The sequence below is a fragment of the Saimiri boliviensis genome, chromosome 17 (genome assembly GCF_048565385.1).
Source record: "Saimiri boliviensis isolate mSaiBol1 chromosome 17, mSaiBol1.pri, whole genome shotgun sequence".
In the NCBI taxonomy this organism is placed as follows: Eukaryota; Metazoa; Chordata; class Mammalia; order Primates; family Cebidae; genus Saimiri; species Saimiri boliviensis.
Genome location: NC_133465.1, coordinates 65962437 through 65984837, shown reverse-complemented (window position 1 = coordinate 65984837; position 22401 = coordinate 65962437). Strand labels below are relative to the sequence as shown.

The following is a 22401-nucleotide window of genomic DNA, read 5'->3' as shown; positions in this document are numbered from 1 at the left end:
GACATAACGATAATGAAAAAAGCTGAAATGTTGCAAGAATTACCAAAATGTGACCTAGAAACATGAAGTGAGCACATGCTGTTAGAAAAATGGCACTCGGTCTGGGCACGACGGCTCGCGCCGATAGCCCCAACACTTTGGGAGGCCAAAGTGGCAGGATCATTTAAGCTCAGGAGTTTGACACCAGCCTGGGCAACATGGTGAAACCCCCTCTCTGCAAAAAATTATCCAGGCGTGGCATGCACCTGTGGTCCCAGCTACTTGGGAGGCTGAGGTGAGAGGCTGCCTTGAGCCGAGGAGGCAGAGATTGCAGTGAACCGAGATTGCGCCACGGCCCTCCAGCCTGGGTGACAGATCGAGACCCTGTCTCAAAAAAAAAAAAAAAAGGAAAGAAAAGAAGAAAAATGGTTCCCATTGACACAGGGTTGCCACAAACCTTCAGTTTGTAGAAATTGTATTATCTGGTAATCCCAGCATTTTGGGAGGCCAAGGTGGGCGCATCTTCTGAGGTCAGAAATTCAAGACCAGCCTGGCCAACATGGTGAAACCTCATCTTTTCTAGGAAAAAAAAAAAATAGCCAGGTATGGTGGTGTGTGCCAGTAGTCCCAGCTACTCAGGAGGCTTAGTCAGGAGAATCACTTGAACCCAGGAGGTGGAGATTGGAGTGAGCTGAGATCATGCTACTGCACTCCAGCCTGGGTGACAGCGGGAGATTCCATCTCAAAAAAAAAAAAAAAGAAAAGGCATTATCTGCAGAGCACCATAAATAAAAGTGCAATAAAATGAAGTATGCCCTTCTGCCTTTCTCTCTCTTTTTCTTTTCTTTCTTTCTTTTTCTCTTTTCCTTTCTTTCCCTTCTTTTGTTTCTTTTTGACAGAGTCTCACTCTGTCACAAAGGCTGGAGTGCAATGGTGCTATCTTGGCTTACTGTAGCCTCCACTTTCCAAGTTCAAGTGATTCTCATGCCTCAATCTCTTGAGTTTCTGGGATTACAGACATGCACCATCCTGTCTGGCTAATTTTGTTTTTTTTAGTAGAGATGGGGTTTCACCTTGTTGGCCAGGCTGGTCTCCAACTCCTGACCTCAGGGGATCTGCCTGCCTCGGCCTCCCAGAGTGCTGGGATTATAAATGTGAGCCACCACAACCAGCCTACATTTATTTTACTGCTCAGTTTGTCTCAGATTTGGCCAGAGAGAGCTCCTTCCAGCTGCCTCCTGTGTTCTTTTGGCGTGTCCCCATCACTTTTAGAGACTCCCTTACTTTCTGCTGTAACCACATCCCATGTTCATCTTGTACTTTCTTAGCACTGCAGTTGGCTGTTTATCCAAGGAGGCTTTATGCCTTTAGTGGAAAATGGTATTTATTTATTTAAAAAAATCAGTCAGGCCGGGCGCAGTTGCTCATGCCTGTAATCCCAGCACTAGGAGTCTGAGATGGTCGGATCATGAGGTCAGGAGTTTGAGACCACCTGGGCCAACATGATGAAACCCCATCTCTACTAAAAATACAAAAATTAGTTGGGCACATTGGTGCATGCCTGTAATCCCAGCTACTTGGGAGGCTGAGACCGGAGAATTGCTTGAACCCAGGAGGTGGGGGTTGCAGTGAGCCGAGATCATACCACTGCGCTCCAGCCTGGGTGACAGAACAAGACTCCATCTTGGGGGGAAAAAAAATCAGTCAGATTTAGCAGTGCTGGATTGTATGGCAACTTTTTAGTGACATTAATATTGATAAGTATTGGTAACCCACTAGCATCAGACCAGCTGAGAACTGGTATTTAGAAACCAAGATGGGCTCCAGAGTGGACATGCTCAGTTACCTCACATTACTACCTGTGAGTAACCTTGACTTAAGGTCCTTTCATAAGTGGCTGAATATATTGTGGGATAAAGACCGAGAAATAAAATTACTGGGTCAGAGGTTATTTTGATAAATGTATTATCAGAGTATTTTATATCGTGAGATTATTTATTCTGAGAATGTTGCTTTGTTGCTTAACCATCATAACTGTGGTTTCCGGGGCAGCTATCTTTTTGCGTCATAGGAAAAGAATGCATTCCTTCCTAGACATGCTGGTGTGTTTACATTGCAGCTTCTGTAGTTGTCATCAGATTGTTTTCTGTGACTCTCTTTAGTAGGCTTAGCCAAGAAGATTCTGAAATTATTTATTGTATGTGTAATAAATTGCGCCTCCCAAATTAAACATGCTTTACATTTATATGCCAGTTACACGGTGTGTTCCAGCGGTTCATTTGTTGGTAATGAAGATTAAGATCTTAGAATGGTTATGACAAAAGAAATATCCAACCTTGGAATCTTTGCATTTTTTTTAGGAAAATGAGCTATTTTATTTTCCTCAAACCCATTCTTTAGAGCACTATTTCTCACCCAAGGGTGAGTTTTGCCTCACAGTGGATATTTTACAATGTCCGGAGATGTTTTTGGTTGTCAGAACCAGGGGAACTGGGGTGCTACTGGCATCTTGCAGGTGAAGGCCAGGGTCCTGCTCAGCATTCTGCAATGCTATAATTACACTCATTTTAGAGTAATTTGTTAAAAGAGAAGTAGTATGAATGAAGGAGTGAAACCATAAAGTTTTTCCATTTTATAGGTAGACTTGATACAGATGATGGGCAAGGGCACCTAATGAACTTGAAAAGATTGTATGCCTGGGGTTCTGCTAAAGACTACATTTGCCACAGGGTTGAAAAGTAAGAGTTTGGATTGCAAAAGTGAGAGGAGGTCACTTTTGCTGGCTCACTTTTCCTGGCTTGTTAATCTGACAAGTGAAGATGGGGTTTTCACCACTAAAGTGAAAATGGACATTGGTACCTCTGGAGCAACTGTTAAATGTAAATTTTGATTTGTTTGCATGTAGATAGGGGTTATGAGTTTATAGTCAGTTCATTTCTTTTCTACTGAAGACCTCATTTTATTTACTCATCTAATGTATTTATTTATTTTTCTGAGACAGGGTCTCGTTCTGTTGCCCAGGCTGGAGTACAGTGGGCGATTTCAGCTCACTGCAACCTCTGCTTCCTAGGTTCAAGCAGTTCTCCTGCCTCAGCCTTCCAAGTAGCTGGGATTACAGGCGTGAGCCACCACACTTGGCTAATTTTTGTATTTGTTTTGATTTGGCTTTTTTTTTTTTTTGGTGACAGAGTTTTGCTCTTATTGCCCAGGCTGGAGTGCAATGGCATGATGTCAGCTCACCACAACCTCCGCCTTCCTGGGGAGGTGATTCTCCTGCCTCAGGCTCCCAAGTAGCTGGGATTACAGGCATGCGCCACCATGCCTGGCTAATTTTGTATTTTTAGTAGAGATGGGTTTCTCCATGTTGGTCAGACTGGTCTTGAACTCCTGACCTCAAGTGATCCGCCTGGCTTGGCCTCCCAAAGTGCTGGGATTACAGGCATGAGCCACTGTGTCTGGTCAGTTTTGTTTTTGTTTGTTTGTTTGTTTGTTTGTTTGTTTGAGATGGAATCTCACTCTGTGGCCCAGGCTAGAGGGCAGTGGCATGATCTTGGCTTACTGCAACCTCCACCTGCTAGGTTCAAGTGATTCTTCTGTCTCAGCCTCCCGAATAGCTGGGATTACAGGCGTGCACCACCGTGCCTGGCTAATTTCTGTATTTTCAGTAGAGATGGGGTTTCATGTTGTTGGCCAGGCTGGTCTTCAACTCCTGACCTCAGGTGATCTGCTCGCCTCGGCCTCCCAAAATGGTGGGATCACAGGCATGAGCCACCGCACCCAGCCACTCATCTCTCTTTTTTTTTTTTTTTTTTTTTTTGAGACGGAGTTTCACTCTTGTTACCCAGGCTGGAGTGCAATGGCGCGATCTCGGCTCACCGCAGCCTCCGCCTCCTGGGTTCAGGCAATTCTCCTGCCTCAGCCTCCTGAGTAGCTCGGATTACAGGCACGTGCCACCATGCCCAGCTACTTTTTTGTATTTTTAATAGAGACGGGGTTTCACCATGTTGACCAGGATGGTCTCGATCTCTTGACCTCATGATCCACCCGCCTCGGCCTCCCAAAGTGCTCGGATTACAGGCTTGAGCCACCGTGCCCGGCCCACTCATCTTTTTTTAATGTCAGTTTTTTGATATGGTTTGACATTTTGCTGAACTAGAAATAGATAGAAAAAGGTGAAAATGGGTAAGGAGTGAATGATTGCTCATAGTTCTTTTTTGCTGTTTACTTTAGCAGAGGAAGGTTTGGTTAATTGACTCCCAGGAAAGAGTCAAGGTGTGCACATGTGTGCAAGTGCTTGTGCTTGTGATGAAAGCATGCTTAAGGTAAGGAGTGTTGTAAGTGCAGCCTTATTTTGCTTGGAAAATGCTACCTTTAAAAGCAAAGACAATGCCGGGCGTGGTGGCTCATGCCTGTAATCCTAGCACTTTGGGAGGCCGAGGTGGGTGGATTACCTGAGGTCAGGAGTTCAAGAACAGCCTGGCCATCGTGGTGAAACCCCATCTTTTAAAAAAGGAAAGCAAAAGACAACTTCCTACGTCCTTCATAAGAACATTGGAAATCATTTGATGAATTGAAAATATTTTTACTGCAGTTGGTATAGTTTTCACAGTGATTTCTGGCCATAAATAATGTGGCACATTCATGGATTGGATTTTGTTTGACAAGATGGAAAGAGAGAGCATGACAAGATGGAAAGAGAGAGCAGCATCTAAACGTAGGGTAGTCTTAGCACTCTTTATTCTTGATCTTGTGTGAAAAGTGGAATTTTGGGTATTTTATTTTTTGGGTAAGCTATTAAAAAACTGTTGGCCTATGAGGTGCTAGTCATTTTTCTCTACCCTGTAATAATAAAGTCTGTCTCTGTTTTGTGGCAGCCACCAAATTATATGTTCAGTTTTATCCAGAACCTAAAGCCAGTATCAACAGGGAATGAGTATACTGGGAGAAAGCCTTTCTTTATAGCCTCCCCCCTAGCAGCCTAGGTTTTTCATGTGAAACTAACAATAGTTCTTTGTGGAAGGTAGGGTTTCAAAAAAGTAAACATAAATACTATGACGTTTTCTGCATCAAACTAGAGCTGAATTTCTGTTGATATTTGATGAGGGATATAGGTTTACAATCTTTCTCTTTTTTTACAGAGATAAATGGTCAAGAAAAGGGACCATCTATCTCTCTCTCTCTCTCTTTCTCTTTTTCTTTTTTCTGAGACGGAGTCTCGCCCTGTTGCCCAGGCTGGAGTGCAGTGCTATGGTCTCAGCTCACTGCTACCTCTGCCTCCTGGGTTCAAGCAAGGCTTGTCTCAGCCTCCCGAGTAGCTAGGATTACAGGTGTGTACCACCATGCCTGGCTAATTTATATATTTTTAGTAAAGACAGAGTTTTACCCTATTGGCCAGGCTGGTTTCCAACTCCTTACCTCAGGTGATCCACCCGCCTCAACCTCTCAAAGTACTGAGATTACAAGTGTGAGCCACCACGCCTGGCTGAAAAGGGACCACATCTCTTTAAGAAATGGGTAGGTTTGGCCGGGCGTGGTGGCTCAAGCCTGTAATCCCAGCACTTTGGGAGGCCAAGGCGGGTGGATCACGAGGTCAAGAGATCGAGACCATCCTGGTCAACATGGTGAAACCCCGTCTCTGCTAAAAATACAAAACATTAGCTGGACATGGTGGCGCGTGCCTGTAATCCCAGCTACTCAGGAGGCTGAGGCAGGAGAATTGCCTGAACCCAGGAGGCGGAGGTTGCAGTGAGCCGAGATCGCGCCATTGCACTCCAGCCTGGGTAACAAGAGCAAAACTCCACCTCAAAAAAATAAAAATAAAATAAAAAAGAAATGGGTAGGTTAACAGGGCACAGTGATTCACGCCTATAATCCGAGCACTTTGGGAGGCCAAGACAAGTGAATTACTTGAAGTCAGAAGTTTGAGACTAGCCTAGTCAACGTGATGAAACCACGTCTCTACTAAAACTACAAAAAAACAGCCAGACATGGTGGCATGTGCCTGTAATCCCAGCTACTTGGGAAGCTGAGGCAGGAGAATTGCTTGAACCCGTGAGGGGAGGTTGCAGTGAGCCGAGATCACACCACTGCACTCCAGCCTGGGAGACAGAGTAAGACTCTGTCTCGGGGGGTTTAAAAAAAAAAAAAAGCGTGTAGGTCAACATTAACTACCTATCTACATGGTTTAATTTAAAAACAGACTCTCAGGAAGCTGCTCCTAATGTTGGTAACCCCTCCCCCCCACCTTTTTTTTTTTTTTTGAGACGGAGTTTCGCTCTTGTTACCCAGGCTGGAGTGCAATGGCGCGATCTTGGCTCACCGCAACCTCCGCCTCCTGGGTTCAGGCAGTTCTCCTGCCTCAGCCTCCTGAGTAGCTGGGATTACAGGCACACGCCACCATGCCCAGCTAATGTTTTGTATTTTTAGTAGAGACAGGGTTTCACCTTGTTGTCCAGGATGGTCTCGATCTCTCGACCTCGTGATCCACCCGCCTCGGCCTCCCAAAGTGCTGGGATTACAGGCTTGAGCCACCGCGCCCAGCCACCCCTCCCCGCTTTTTAAGATTTTTATAAGCAAAGCCTTCTTGACTTGCCCAAATTCAAAAAATTGTGTTTCTAGGACGTTAAATCAGGAAATACATATCTGTTGAAAATTTATAAAGTAGTGCTAAGTTTCAGCTCAGCTAATTTGCTAGTATACAGAGAAAAACACCTGTTCTTTGAGATATACAGTGTTTATAGGTGGGAATCAGCCAAAATTGTGTGTTGGTAGTCACTAAACTCTATTACCCTGAATTTTATTCTCTTTCACTTCCCCCACTACTAGTCTAATAAACATTTCAGAATAATAAAAAACTTTAAAGAAAGAATACTTAGCCTATTCTTCTGAAATAGTCTTTGTTTTTCTTCTCTGATTACTAACCTCCTTTTGAGGATAAAATCTTGTTTCCTTTCTTTATCCTGCAGTTTCCTTTGTACACTCATAGTCTTTCTTCAGATGCAGATTTTGTAGTCAGATAAGTCTCTACTTTAAGCACCAATTAAATCAGGAAAAGATGATGGGTCTGTAGTTATTGTCTTCAAGTTCCTGATTTTGAGGAAACTGATTATGTCAATTGTGCAGTTATCAGATAGTAAGACGCTGTCCAAATAAGGTGACTTTGGGAGAAAATAACATAAAGCCATCTCTTGATCTGGCAACCTTTTGCTATTTTGCTTTCTGCAGAGCAGCATTCCTTCTGCGCGTCTCTGTCAGTCTCCGTGAGAATGGGCTTTCGTGGGCTTTCTGTCTGCATGGCATTGCAGGGCGGCTTCTCCGTGTTGGCACAATCTTCCATGCTTTGCTGGTTCATTGTCTTTCCAGCTGTGCTGGAAAAGAACCAGCATGTGCTGGCTCCTGAGCTAACGAAACATGGCTCGTCTCAACTGAGAAGTGCTGTGTGTATAAAAACACACACCAAGTAGAGAAGACTTGATACGAAAAAAGTGTAAGGCCGGGTGCGGTGGCTTATGCCTGTAATCCTAGTGCTTTGGGAGGCTGAGGTAGGAGGATTGCTTGAGTCCAGTTTAAGACCAGCCTGGGCAACATTGTAAGATCCCATCTCAAAAAAAAAAAAAAAAGAAGTGTAAAACGTCTCATTATTAATTTATTAATTAATTTATTAAATTTTTATATCAATTACATGTTGAAATTATAATGTTTTGGGCCTATTGCCTAAAATAAAATCGATTAATTTCATCTTTTTTTACTTTTTTTTTTTTTGAGACGGAGTTTCGCCCTTGTTACCCAGGCTGGAGTGCAATGGCGCGATCTCGGCTCACCGCAACCTCCGCCTCCTGGGCTCAGGCAATTCTCCTGCCTCAGCCTCCTGAGTAGCTGGGATTACAGGCACGTGCCACCATGCCCAGCTAATTTTTTGCACTTTTAGTAGAGACGGGGTTTCACCATGTTGACCAGGATGGTCTCGATCTCTCGACCTCGTGATCCACCCGCCTCGGCCTCCCAAAGTGCTGGGATTACAGGCTTGAGCCACCGCGCCCGGCCCTTTTTTTTTACTTTTTAATGTGGCTACCGGAAAATTCAGTGACATGTATGGCGTGCCTTCCATTTCTTTTGGCCACTGCTGTTGTTTCTGAGAGATTACAGGTTCATTGAGGGGGAATCTGTGTGGTTTGTTTTTTGTCTGTATAGTGGTTTTGCCACCATTTCCAGGGAATGAGGTTGTGATTACGTTTCTCTAGTAATACATGGATGACTGAGATCTTGTAATTTTTTTTGTTTTGCTAGTGATGATGGCCAAAGAGAAGCCGCCCATAACTGTGGTTGGAGATGTCGGAGGCCGCATCGCAATCATCGTGGTATGGTTATGTGTCGTCCTCCATGTGCAGAGGTGACGCTGCTGGCTCTTGGTCAGTAGGTTGTCTGCTTGGGGACTGTATTTCTAGGAGCAATGATGTAAATGGATCCATGTGTCCTTTCTCGCGCAAACTCCCTTGTGCCAAGTGGCAGAAACCTTTATTCAGATGAACACACATTAAAGTATAACCTACAGACAGGAAGTGAGCACGGCACCTCCCATGAGAAAATTCAGCACCTTAACCTACACCGTGTGGGTTCTAGGTTCTTCACAGCAGCTCACAACATGCTGCAGTGTTCGGGCTGAAAGATGAACTGAAGATGAGCTGCTTCGTTTGCACAACTAAGAGTGGGTGGCCTTGTGCAGACTCGTTCTGCATGTTGACATAGGTTTCGTCCCAGCTCTGAATGTCTGCTGTCTACTGGGCCACGAATCCTTTGCAGTAGCACACTTTGTTTCAGTTTTCTTCTCGTGTCATGTTTATTTGAAAAAAATAATTGGAACACTGGCTATGTGGGATTAACCAGAAATGGGAAACAGGAAAATGAGTGTTGGCAGTCCTCAGCTCCAGCGGTAACATCACAAATGCTCAACTGCTCCCTCCTCTGAGACACACAAGGTACCGTCAGGTACTTCTGTTGCCGTTTCTGATGCTCAGTCTTTGACCAGGCCCACAGCTCTGATTTGCCTTCAGAAATCCTCTGAAACTGAGTGCAAAAAAAGTGGAGAGGTGTATGCTTTTACAGTCTGGGCTAGAGGGTGTTTCTTTCCTACCAAGTCACTCTGTTCTCCTCCCAGGATGACATTATTGACGACGTGGAGAGTTTTGTTGCTGCTGCGGAGATCCTCAAAGAGAGAGGCGCCTATAAGATCTATGTCATGGCCACCCACGGCATCCTTTCTGCAGAGGCCCCCCGCCTGATTGAGGAGTCCTCCGTAGATGAGGTCGGGCTGCTTCTAAATCTTGAGCCAAGATTTGCTGCTGTGTTTTCTGGGATAATGAAATGATTCAGTCAATATTAAATTGCTTAATTTCTCTATAGCTTTTCTAGCTTCCTGGCTAGCAGTTTGTTGGGACAGATACGTGTTTAGGAGCACAGATAGTCACAACTTATCATGGTTCAATTTAGAAAACTTTTTGACTTTATGATGAGGCAAAACCGTTGCAATTACAATACAACGTATAGTATTTGATAAATTTTTTTTTTTTTTTTTTTTTTTTTGAGACAGAGTTTCACTCTTGTTACCCAGGCTGGAGTGCAATGGCGTGATCTCGGCTCACCGCAACCTCCGCCTCCTGGGTTCAAGCAATTCTCCTGCCTCAGCCTCCCTAGTAGCTGGGACTACAGGCGTGCGCCACCATGCCCAGCTAATTTTTATATTTTTAGTAGAGACGGGGTTTCACCATATTGACCAGGATGGTCTCGATCTCTTGACCTCGTGATACACCGGCCTTAGCCTTCCAAAGTGCTGGGATTATAGGCGTGAGCCACCGCGCCCGGCCGTATTTGATAAATTACTTGAGACATTCAACACTTTATTTTTAAAATAATAGCTTTTATTTTTAAAAAATAGCTTTTATTATAAAATGAAAGTCTTTTGCCCTAGATAATTTTCCCTGCTACACTCTTAATATAACTGTACCGAGCATATTTAAGGTAGGCTAGGCCAAGTTATGATGTTCAGTAGGTTAGGTGTAAATTTTTTTTTTTTTTTAAGGTGGAATCTTGCTCTGTCGCCCAGGCTGGAGTGCAGTGGTGCAATCTTGGCTCACTGTAACCTCTGCCTCCTGGATTCAAGCGATTCTCCTGCCTCAGCTTCCTGAGTAACTGGGATTATATGCACCTGCCATCACACCTGGCTAATTTTTGTATTTTTAGTAGAGATGGGGTTTCACCATGTTGGCAAGGCTGGTCTCTAACTCCTGACCTCAAGTGATCCACCCACCTCAGCCTCCCAAAGTGCTGTGATTACAAGCATGAGCCACCTTGCCCAGCCTAAATGCATTTTCTACTTAAAATATTTTCAACTTATAGTGATGTGTTTATCCAGACCTAACCCCATCATAAGTTGAGGGTCGAGGGTCTGTTTGTGTCTATTTGCATAAAGATTTGCTTGGGTACTTTAATTTGACACTCTAGGAACATTTCTCTTGAGACTGGAATTCTTCCCTTATGATCTGAGCGTTTTGCGCATTGCTGGGGCTCACTGTGTTTCTGCGTGGAGACCACACCACTTCTAAGATTTTCCTCTTGTCTTCTGCAGCCATGTAACTTTTCCTTTGCATAAAATACGTTCAGTTTGGTTTATAAAAACTAGACTCAGTGGAACAAGGTTTTATAGTTTGGAATTTAAGCTGTGGGGACCAAATGTTAGATAAGCTGTCCTGTGAGCAGTTTGGAGCACGCTTCGGTAACAGTGTTTGTTTTTTTCGATTGCTGTGTGACTAGGTGGTGGTGACAAATACTGTCCCTCATGAGGTACAGAAGCTGCAGTGTCCCAAGATAAAGACTGTGGATATCAGTTTGATTCTTTCTGAAGCAATTCGGAGAATCCACAATGGAGAGTCCATGGCCTACCTTTTCCGAAACATCACTGTGGATGACTAGCTTTCCTGAGGACCCTGACCCTGGAACTCCTGAGGAAGACATGGAAAAAGCAGTGCCATGAGTGACATACACAATGTGTCCTTGCAAGGGCGGACTGGAACCAGCCTGGACTTAGATGTTCTCTTTTGGTCAGATTGATGGATAGGAGGCAGTAAGAGAGTCAGGAAGAAGACGGAGCTAATGGATAAATATTATAATACGGCCTTAAATGTCAGCTGTCATTAGCCCTGTTCCTTAAACAAAAGTTTTAGCCGCTTTTCTGAAAAGAATCTGTAAATCTTATTAAAGAGGAGTTAAAGGCACATAAAATCTTAACTCTATAATGTTCATTTAGTTGTTTCAGCTCCAGGGAAATTCGGGTATTGACGTTGAACCTGGTTAGGGAAGCTGATTGCCTGGCCCTGTTACTGTCCAGTCGGCCTCTCCCATATCACCTTCGAGTCTTTTATAGAGACGCATATTTTTCTTTCAGAAACTGGTACACATACAGCCATTGAAAAAGGAAGCATTCATTCGTGTTGTTACATCTGCCAAGGATGTCAGATTAGAAAATAGCATCCCCCCTCTGGGTATTTGAGTGGTTCTGAAGTTGCAAATAAAAGAATTTGTTGTCTTGCTAGTCTCTTCATTAGACTGCAGAAGACCAGGGATACAAAATAGCATCAGGTCTGTGGCTGGACACAAACTTTCAGCAGGTTCCATCCCCTTCCTAAGTGTTGGAGCTAAATCCTTGTTGAATACTATACGTTAAATCTAAATTTAAAAAAAAGAGAGACTGGGTGTGGTGGCTCACACTTGTAATCCCAGTTCTTCGGGAGGCTGAGGCAAGGAGGACTGCTTGAGCCAGGAGTTTGAGACTAGCCTGGGCAACGTGTCGAAACCCGTCTCTACAAAAAATAACAAAAATTAGCCAGGCGTTGGTAGCGCATGTTGGTTGTCCCGGCTACCTTGGGAGGCTGAGGTGGGAGGATTGCCTGAGCCAAGGAGATTGAAGCTGCAGTGAACTGATTGTGCCACTGCAGTCTAGCCTGGTTGACAGAGCAACACCCTGTCTCCAAAAAAAAAAGAAAGGGCCAGGCATGGTGTCTTACACCTGTAATCCCTGCACTGCACTTTGGGAGGCTTGAGGCAGGTAGATCACCTGTCAGAAGTTTGAGACCAGCCTGGCCAACATGGCAAAACCCCGTCTCTACTAAAAATACAAACATGAGCCAGGCATGGTGGTGGGTGCTGTGATCCCAGCTACTCAGGAGGCTGAGGCCAGAGAATTGCTTGAACCCCGGAGATTGAGGTTGCAGTGAGCCAAGATCTGCACTCCAGGCTAGGCAATGACAGAGACTCTGTCTCCAAAAAAAAAAAAAAAAAAAAAAAAATTGTCCTTTTGTCTGTGATAGATGACGCTTATGTGTAGTGCGTTATTGAGGACTGTACTTGGCCCGTGTACCCAGCATTTTAAATTCCATCATTACAGTTGTGGTTAGTAGCACCCTTGTCAGAGAGGCCTGACTTCAGATGTGGAATCGTTTTTCATCCATTTGAGTCTGATCTCTGAGTCATAGGAAGGAGTGGCTGCTGGGAGATGCGTGGAATTGCTTATTGCTTCTCTTAGCTCCTGAGAGATGGAAAGAAGCTTTAGGTGCACAGTTGTTATTTCTCTGTGGGGAAGTTTCCTTAATGTTTTTATCATTTTCCTGTTGATAAGAAAAGCTCCCAACCCACAGTCAAGACTTTCAGCACATTAGCTTTTTCAAGTTACCTTCTGTTAATCCAAGTAGGGCGATTTGAGCCAAGAACTCAGTCATTCAAATAATTAGCATGGCACTAGAGGCAGAGACAGGCTGTGATCAGGAGACATAATTCTTTTTTTTTTTTTTTTTTTCGTTTGATACAGAGTCTCATTCTGTCACCAGTCGCCAGGCTAGAGTGCAGTGGCGCGATCTGGGCTCACTGCAGCCTCCGCCTCCTGGGTTCAAGCAATTCTCCTGCCTCAGCCTCCCAAATAGCTGGGACTACAGGCACACGCCACCATACCCAGCTAATTTTTGTATTTTTAGTAGAGATGGGGCTTCGCCATGTTGGTCAGGATGGTCTCGATCTCTTGACCTCGTGATTTGCCCGCCTCGGCCTCCCAAAATGCTGGGATTACCGGAGTGAGCCACTGTGCCCAGCCATCTTGTTTGTAACATCAGGCAGGGCTAAGTTCTTTCTGGGGCTCTGTCATCAGTTGAGGAAAAAAGGAGGTTCAGGATTGAAAACTAAGTTCCTTTTCAAGTCTAGAATTCCATTTATACCTCCAATTAGCAGTTCTTCCCTGTGAGATACAGGGGTGGAGATCATGAAATATTCTTATTTAAGAAAAATGTCTAGTAAAATATGCAGTTCTCTGAATTAGATTATCCTGATTTTTTCTTTTCTTTTCTTTTTTGGTGGGGGGTATTTGGAGAGTTCTAGTATGTGCCTGATAAGATAGTAAGCCTTGGGGCTATGAAAGTGAACATGTGAGGACTCTGCGAGCTGATGTGGTCATAGTGTAGTCACTGTGGCTGCTGACATCCTCTGGAAAATTACTGCATTTAGAAATGAGAAAGTGTATTTCTCATGAGCATTCAGTCCAGCCCCTGCACCACAGCCTCCATTACAACAAGTACTTGGTAGCTATAACTGATCAGCCTTTTAAAATTATTTTTTAGTAGAGATGGTGGGCAGGGGTGGCCTCACTGTGTTGCCCAGGCTGGTCTCAAACTCCTGGGCTCAAACAATCTTCCCACCTCAGCCTCCCAGTGCTGGGACACATGAGACTGCACCAGGCCTGGCCTTAAGTTTTCTTTTCTGTTTTTTTTTTCTCTTTTCTTTTTTTTTTTTTTTTTCTTTTTGAGGTAAGTCTCACTCTGTCGCCCAGACTGGAGTGCAGTGGTGTGATCTCAGCTCCCTGCAACCTCCACCTTCTGGGTTCAAGCGATTCTTCTGCCTCAGCCTCCCAAGTAGCTGGGATTACAGGCACATGCCACCACTGCCCGGCAAATTTTTGTATTTTTTTAGTAGGGGGGAGGGGGCTTCACCATATTGGTCAGGCTGGTCTCAAACTCCTAACTGCATGTTCCACCTGCCTTGGCTTCCCAAAGTGCTGGGATTACAGTAAAAGACTACTGGCTGGGCGTGGTGGCTCATGCCTGTAATCCCAGCACTCTGGGAGACCTAGGCAGGTGGATCACTTGGGCTCAGGAGTTTCAGACCAGCCTAGCCAATATGGTGAAACCACATCTCTACTAAAAATAAAAAAATTAGCCTGGTGTGCTCCTGTAATCCCAGCTACTTGGGAGGCTGAGGCAGGAGAATTGGTTGAGCCCAAGAGGCGGAGATTGCAGTGAGCTGAGATGGTGCCACTGCACTCCAGCCCAAATGACAAAGCAAGACTCCCTCTCAAAAAAAAAAAAAAAAAAAAAAAAAAAAAAAAAAAAAAAAAACTAGAAAGTCTAAACTAGCTCTTTTGATAACCCTTTAAAGGTCTACTGTTTACCAAGTTATTGGGATATGATGATGATTGAAAATCCTTCAGTTAGACACTCAAGCTGGGCATGGTGACTCACACCTGTAATCCGAGCACTTTGGGAGGCTGAAGCAGGTGGATCATGAGATTGAGAGATCGAGACCATCCCGGCCAACATGATGAAACCCGGTCTCTACTAAACATAAACAAATTAGCTGAACACAATGGCTGGTGCCTGTATTCCCAGCTACTCAGGAGCTGAGGCAGGAGAATTGCTTGAACCCGGGAACCAAGATCAAGCCTCTGTACTCCAGCCTGAGCAACAGCGGGAGACTCCATCTTAAAAAAAAAAAAAAAAAAAAAAAAAAAGGCTGATGTAAAAATCAGAACTTGAACAGTAGTTAAAATTGTATAGTTATGGCTGGGCACGGTGGCTCTTGCCTCTAATCTGAACACTTTGGGAGGCCAAGGCAGGTGAATCATGAGGTCAGGAGTTTGAGACCAGGCTGGCCAACATGGTGAAACCCTGTCTCTACTAAAAATACAAAAAATTAGCTGAACATAGTGGCGGGTGCCTGTATTCCCAGCTACTCAAGAGGCTGAGGCAGGAGAATTGCTTGAACTCAGGAGGCGGAGGTTGCGGTGGGCCGAGATCGTGCCACTGCACTCCAGCCTGAGTGACAGTGAGACTCCATCTCAAAAACAAAAAACAAAGTACCGTTATTCCTTAGAATCCCTGGAGGATTGGTTTTCAGGACTCAACCTCCTGCCAATGGATATGTCAGTCTCTGATAGAAAATGGTGTAGTATTTGCATATAAGCAATGCACATCCTAGATGACTTATAATACCGAATGCAATCTAAATTCCATGTAAATGGTTGTTATACTGTATGGTTTAGAGAATCGTGACAGGAATGTGTACATGTTAGGTCCTGGTTGGTTAAATCTGCAGATGCAGAGCTCACAGGGAAGGAAGCTGGCTGGGCATGGCACACAGCTCAGAGGTTTCCTTTGAGTAGCTTTGCTGCACTTCTGTTGGGAATTTATATTGAAGTTATATTTGTACATTTTGGGGAAGAATCTGGTCTGGGGAAGTCATGCCTCAATTTTCCTTTTTTTGTTTTTTTGAGACGGAGTCTTGCTCTGTCACCCAGGCTGGAGTGCAGTGGTTCCATCTTGGCTCACTGCAACCTCTACCTCCCAGGTTCAGGCGATTCTCCTGCCTCAGCCTCCCAAGTAGCTGGGATTACAGGCATGTGCCACCACGCCCAGCTAATTTTTTGTATTTTTAGTAGAGATGGGTTTTCACTGTGTTAGCCAGGATAGTCTTGATCTCCTGACCTTGTGATCCTCCGGCCTCAGCCTCCCAAAGTACTGGGATTACAAATGTGAGCCACCGCGCCCAGTATATGCCTCAATTGTTAACACCAGATTTGTCTCGTGCTGTTTAATCCTACTTTGTAATGAGCTGAGGCCTGGGCGCTTGACCAGGTGAGTGTTTTTTGAGCTAAATTAATTTATGGCAGTCTGGGCCCAGTGGCTCACGCCAGCAATCCCAGCATTTTGGGAGGCTGAGGTGGATGGATGACCTGAGGTCAGGAATTTGAGATCACCTGACCAACACGGAGAAACCCCCTCTCTACTGAAAATACATTAGCCTGGTGTAATCCCAGCTACTTGGGAGGCTGAGGCAGGAGAATCGCTTGAACCTGGGAGGCAGAGGTTGTGAGCCAAGATCGCGCCATTGTAGGCTTTGGGCAACAAGAGCAAAACTTTGTCTCAGAGAAAAAAAAATAGCAGCACAGAAAAGGGACAACTAGCCACCAAGTAGTCGTCTGGTGGCTAACTGGAACCACTTGAGTTGTGGGTTGTCTCTTTCCAAGTTGCTTCACGTTTGAACAAAATATGCGGACTCTGCAGGGCACCAAGGCCCAGGGCCTGCATCCCTTGGACGTGCGGCCACCACTCTGTGGAATGGCTGCGGCTGATGACACAAAGCACTGTTGCCAGGAAACCTTCAAGTCTTTCTGTCCTTACGTGGCCCCCCAAAAGTGAGTGAATCCTGGCCTTTCTAGGCTAAGGGGATGGATGGAGTCTAGCTGGACTTTGGAGGCGATCTCAGCCCCTGTTGCCAAGCCTACCCTTGTGAGCCTTGTGGTGGCCTTTGCTTCCCATCGAGGCTCGCAGCGAGGGCGCGTTCTTACGCGGAATCTTCAGGGTGCGCGGGGGCCCCCTACGTTTCAAACCTCCGCCGGCGCGGGGACTGGGAGTCCAGGGCTCCAGCTCGGGGACCCGAGGCCGGCGACAGACAGCGGAAGGGCGGATTCCCCAGAGGCAGGAACTCGGTCCAGTGACTCGCCCCAGGCGGTCAGACCCGGGGCAGGGGCGCCCCGAGGGCCCCGCAAGGCCCCCAAAGGCCCCAAGACGCAGCGCGCAGTGAGTGGGGAGTGGTTGGCCGGCGCCCCGCGGCCGCGCACAGCTCCAGACAGCCACGATGCCGCCCGCGACGGCGGCGACCACGGTCTCCCTCCGGGAGCTGGCGGACCTCTCCATCGGCACCCCGGAGGTGGGCGCCGTCAACTTCAACGCCTTGCACACGCTCATCGTGGCCATGCTCAAAAACCTCGACCTCCAAAATACCCAGATCGACTTCCAGGCCCCGTCGCCCGAGCCCAGCCGCTCGCTGCAGTCCTCCCGGGGCTCGCTCAGCACCCCGAGCCTGCCCGCGCCCAAGGAGGCGCCCAAGGAGGCGCCCCGGGAGAAGCGCAGGAGCGTGAGCCGGACGCCCTCGTCGGCGCTGGAGAGCCAGGTGAAGGACCTGGGCGGCCAGGTGGAGGACCTGAGCAAGCAGCTCAAGCGCATGGATGGCCAGGTGCAGGGCATCGCCACGCACGTGCAGCACTTCTCCCAGGCCACCGGGCTCCACCTGGCAGTGCCAGAGTGGCTGCAGGATCAGGAGGTGGGCGCGCGGGGGCCGGATAGTGTGCGGACTGGGAGTATCATGAAGGACACCACCGCCGAGGAGCTCAGCATCGCCAGGGTGAGTGCTTCGTGGAGGTAACCCTCAGGCCGTCTCCCTCCTCCAGGCTGCCCTCCGGGCCTGGCTGAGTCCCCACCCACAGTAGAGGGGCGCGCGGGGGTGGGGACAGAGGAGGTGCCAGGCCTCAATATGACTGGTTAGATAGAGCGCAGTCCACACTGTATCTTGCAGGCCATGGGGCTGCTTCAGGATGTCCTGCAAGACCTAAAAACCCTAAAAGAACATCAAGGAAACGCACAGGGCCTCCCCGAGCTGGAGGGGCCTGGTGACCCCACCTCCTCCTTCCTAGCCATGTTTACAGGAGAGGCTCACCCACCACTTAACAGACATCCAAGGACCCTGAGCCGGCTCAGAGTGGGGCCAGCAACTTCTCAGAATATTCTTAGAGGAAATTTCCTTTTTAAAAAGAATAAAGAGATACGTGTTGAGGACAAAGTCTCCCAGAGAAGGGGAGTCAGGATGGAGAGGTGGACCTCAGCTCCCTGTGGCCATGACACAAGCCACAGCAGGTAGGGGACAGTTTCATGTGGACTTTGTTTTTTTGGGACAGAGTCTCTCTCTGTTGCCCAGGCTGGAGTGCAGTGGCACAGTCTCGGCTCACTGCAATCTCCGCCTCCCAAGTTCAAGCAATCCTCCTGCCTCAGCCCCTAGTAGCTGGGATTACAGGAATGCGCCACCATGCCCGGCTAATTTTTGTATTTTTAGTAGAGACAGGGTTTCGCCACGTTGGTCAGGCTGGTCTGGAACTCCTGACCTCAGGCGATCCACCCATCTCGGCCTCCCAAAGTGCTGGGATTTACAGGCGTGAGTCACGGTACCCGGCCTTTATTTATTTATTTATTTATTTATTTTGAGACAAAGTCTCACTCTGTCACCCAGGCTGTAGTGCAGTTGCGCAATCTCGGCTCGCTGCAACCTCCGCTTCCCAGGCTCAAGGGATTCTCCTGCCTCAGCCTCCCAAGTATCTGGGATTATAGGCGTGTGCCACCACACCTGGCTAATTTTTGTATGGATTTCACCATGTTGGCCAGGCTGGTCTGGAAGCTCTCACGTATCCTTAGCCAAAACTGTGAGCCACTGTGCCCGGCCTTCAGCTGGACTTTCGCTTTCTTGGAGGGAGAAGTGCATAAGATCACTGAGCATCATTAAGTATTCTCCAGTGAACTCCAGGAAGCAACGCAGGCAGCACCGGGAGGTAATAGACAAGGATGTGGAGAGCCACCTTAGGATGGGCCCAGAAGAAACAGCAGGAGCAACTAGGAAGACAGCTGGGCAGGGAGGCCAAGAGGAGAGATAGGAGGGGAAAGAGAGGCCAGGAAGAGGCAGGAAAAGGAGGCCAAGCCCCTGCAGGGGAGCCGAGGCCACCATGCCTTGCCGCCACATCATCCTGGGTCTCGAGACCCCAGCACCGCTCACTTTTGGTCTGGGAAGTGTGTCTGCTTTCCTTTCCAAACTTTAAAGTGTGGTGGGTTTTTTGTTTTAATTTTTTTTTTTTTTTGGACAGAGTCTCACTCTGTCACCGAGGCTGGAGTGCAGTGGTGCAATCTTGGCTCACTGCAACTCTGTCTCCTGGTTCAAGCAATTCTCCTGCCTCAACCTCCCTAGTAGCTGGAATTATAGCTGTGGACCACCACACCCGGCTAATTTTTGTACTTTTAGTAGAGATGGGGTTTTTGCATGTTGGCCAGACTGGTCTCGAACTCCCAACCTAAAGTGATCCTCCTGCCTCAGCCTCCCAAAATGTTGGGATTACAGGCAAGAGCTACCGGGCCTGGCCTTCTGTTTTAATTTTTAGCTAATCTTAGATTCTAGAGGCTTGCATAATTTATACAAAGCAACTCAAGTTTTGTTTGTAATTATTAATATATTCTTAATCCCACATATGCTAGTACGCACTTTAAGTTGTGGCGGTTTGCTTTGGTTCTTTTGAGGTGCTTTTCTCTTTAGAGAGCACAAATGCTCAGCTCCTGTTGAGGTACCTGGCACCCTTCCTTCCTCGCAAGGCAAGCTGGGCCTCATCCTCCAGGCTTTCATGAGTGGGTTGGAGCAAACCGCATCCCAGGACAAGAGGTCTCATCTCTGCAGCAGCATTTGCTCCTGCCATGCCACCCCCCAGGGTCCCCTGCATCTCACTTCCCGTCCTGTGCGTGGCTGGGAAAAGACCTGGGAGGTAAAAACCAGGCAGAAGGCAGCACGCAGGGGCTCCTGCCTGGAATCCCAGCACTGTGGGAGGCCGAGGCTGGAGGATTGCTTGGACCCAGGAGTTTGAGACCAGCCTGAACAACATGGCAAGACCTTATCTCTACAAAAAAAAAAAAAAAAGTTTAAGATTAGCTGGATGTGGTGGTGCACGGCTGAAGTCCCGGCTACTCAGGAGGCTAAGGTGGGAGGATCACTTGAGACTGAGAAGTTGAAGCTGCAGTGACCTGTGGTGGCGCCCCTGCCTGGGTGACAGAGCGAGACCCTGTCTCAAAAGACTAAACGGCTGGGTGCAGTGGCTTATGCTTGTAATCCTAGCACTTTAGGAGGCCAAGGCGGGCAATCATGAGGTCAGAAGTTTGAGACCAGCCTGTCCAATATGATGAAACTCCGTTTTTACCAAAAAATACAAAAATTAGCCGGGCATGGTGGCACACGCCTGTAGTCCCAGCTATTTGGGAGGCTGAGGCAGGAGAATCACTTGAACCTGGGAGGCGGAGGTTGCAGTGAGTGGAGATTGCACCATTGCACTCCAGCCTGGGCAACAGAGTGAGATTCTGTCTAAAAAACAAAACAAAAGACAACAAAACAAAAAACAACCAAAAAACCCAAATAGAAGAAACCCTCCCTTTCCATAAGAGCCACACAAATTCCCCCTTTCCTCATCTCCTGACACTGAGTCAGTGTGTGTGTGTGTATGAGTGTGTGAGTGTGTGAGTGTACAAAAGACACCCTGGGATCTCCAGGACTGTTTCCTGATTTCAGGGCTCATCCTCAGAGGAAAGCAGCATCAGATGTTGCAAGAGGGACAGGGTGCAGTGGCTCACACCTGGAATCCCAGCAGTTTGGGAGGCCAAGGCAGGTGGATCACCTGAGGTCAGGATTTTGAGCCTAGCCTGGGCAACATGGTGATACCCCATCTCCACTAAAAATGCAAAAATTAGCCAGGTGTGGTGGTGCATGCCTGTAATCTCAGCTACTCCAGAGGCCGAGTGTATGAGTGTATGGGTTAGTGTGTCAGTGTGTGTGTGAGTGTGTCAGTGTGTTAGTGCATCAGTATGTGTGTGTCAGTGTGTTAGTGCATCAGTATGAGTGTGTGTGTGTATGCGCATGTGTCAGTGTGTTAGTGTATCAGTATGAGTGTGTGTGTGCGTGTGTCAGTGTGTTAGTATATCAGTATGAGTGTGTGTGAGTGTGTCAGTGGGTTAGTGCATCAGTATGAGTGTGTGTCAGTGTGTTAGTGCATCAGTATGAGTGTGTGTGTGTGTGTGTGTGTGCGCGCGTGTGTAGGGGCTGCTGTCATTCTCCTTCCCTGAACTCTTCTTCCAGGTACTTTTACAGCGGGTTGATGAACTAGAGAAGCAAATCAAAGATCGGGAACAGTTCCTGGTAATACCAGCCGGTTCCATGGGAAGGGGATCTCCAGGGGGCTGGCCCTCTCTCAGCATGGCCCTCTCTCCAGGGCTTGTCCCTCCAGGGCAGGCAGTATGTGCCTTCTGCCTCCCAAGTCTCTTCCCCTATGATTAGAGGGAAATCTGTCCCATCCCTGCGCAGCTCTCTACTGGGTGCCCACATGGGACAGAGAACTGGCTGCCCAGCCTTCGCTGGTCACTTGAAGGGTCATGAATTCTCCCTGGGGCTAGAGCTGTGAAGGACCCCCCCAGATCCTGTTAGACCAAGTCTGTTCCTAAAGCTTCTTGGGATTAATCAAGGAGTATGTGTGTGTCTTGCCTGTCACTGTCAGGAACTGGTCAGCCGGAAGCTCAGTTTGGTTCCCGGTGCAGAAGAAGTCACCATGGTCACCTGGGAAGAGCTGGAGCAGGCGATCACGGACGGCTGGAGAGCCTCGCAAGCGGTGAACCAGTGGGGGCCTGGGCAGTCGTCTGGGGTGGGGCTCCCCAGAACCTCTCGCTTTGTATAGCTGCACAGGATTCTGTTCTATGTGGATATTTTACATGGTTTTTCCAATCTTAAGAGCAAGGTGCGCCGGGCGCGGTGGCTCAAGCCTGTAATCCCAGCACTTTGGGAGGCCGAGGCGGGTGGATCACGAGGTCGAGAGTTCGAGACCATCCTGGTCGACATGGTGAAACCCCGTCTCTACTAAAAATACAAAAAATCAGCTGGGCATGGTGGCGTGTGCCTGTAATCCCAGCTACTCAGGAGGCTGAGGCAGGAGAATTGCCTGAACCCAGGAGGCGGAGGTTGCGGTGAGCCGAGATCGCGCCATTGCACTCCAGCCTGGGTAACAAGAGCAAAACTCCGTCTCAAAAAAAAAAAAGAAAAAAAAAAAAAAAAAAAAAAAAGAGCAAGGTGACACTCACATGTGTGACTAGCGGGCATCCCTAGAAACAGAATGTGCATTAGTGATTTGGCTAGCCGTTGGCAAATTGCCCTCCATGGCCGCTGTTCCAATGGAGACTCCCTCCGGCAATGAAAGAAGCACTTGTTCCCTGACGTCCCCAGCGCTGTATGCTGGCACCCCATTTTTTGAGTTTTGCTAACCGACTGGGTCAACAGAAAATCGTACCTGAGTGTAGTTTTTATTTGCTTTTGTAGTTTTCCAAACTTTCTTTACAGTGTGTCCTGAAATGTAGGACCTTTCCTTATTAGTGGACATAGTGGCCGACCGTGGAATTAAAACCTCCGTAGGGGACCCGTTGCTGCTGATGACTTTTGCACACAGGCACGCTTCTGTCTGTCTTGGTTCAGTGTACAGATGACCAAATTGTT

General features: G+C 47.3%; 2 protein-coding genes across 3 annotated transcripts in view; both read left to right on the top strand.

Annotated features, from left to right (window-relative positions):
* The window catches only part of PRPSAP1 (phosphoribosyl pyrophosphate synthetase associated protein 1), a 38544-nt gene extending 26985 nt beyond the window's left edge, over window positions 1-11559 (top strand). For both annotated transcript variants that reach the window (XM_039476365.2, XM_010342393.3), the window contains 3 exons: window positions 8266-8336; window positions 9134-9280; window positions 10786-11559. In XM_039476365.2, the coding sequence (XP_039332299.1) occupies window positions 8266-8336; window positions 9134-9280; window positions 10786-10944 (377 nt within the window). In that variant the 3' untranslated portion in view covers window positions 10945-11559. The remainder of the gene's footprint in view (window positions 1-8265; window positions 8337-9133; window positions 9281-10785) is intronic.
* Window positions 11560-16140: 4581 nt separating this feature from the next.
* The window catches only part of QRICH2 (glutamine rich 2), a 30661-nt gene continuing 24400 nt past the window's right edge, over window positions 16141-22401 (top strand). The window contains exons 1-3 of the mRNA XM_074388994.1: window positions 16141-17472; window positions 21001-21060; window positions 21416-21526. Coding sequence (XP_074245095.1) covers window positions 16927-17472; window positions 21001-21060; window positions 21416-21526 — 717 coding nt within the window. The 5' untranslated portion in view covers window positions 16141-16926. The remainder of the gene's footprint in view (window positions 17473-21000; window positions 21061-21415; window positions 21527-22401) is intronic.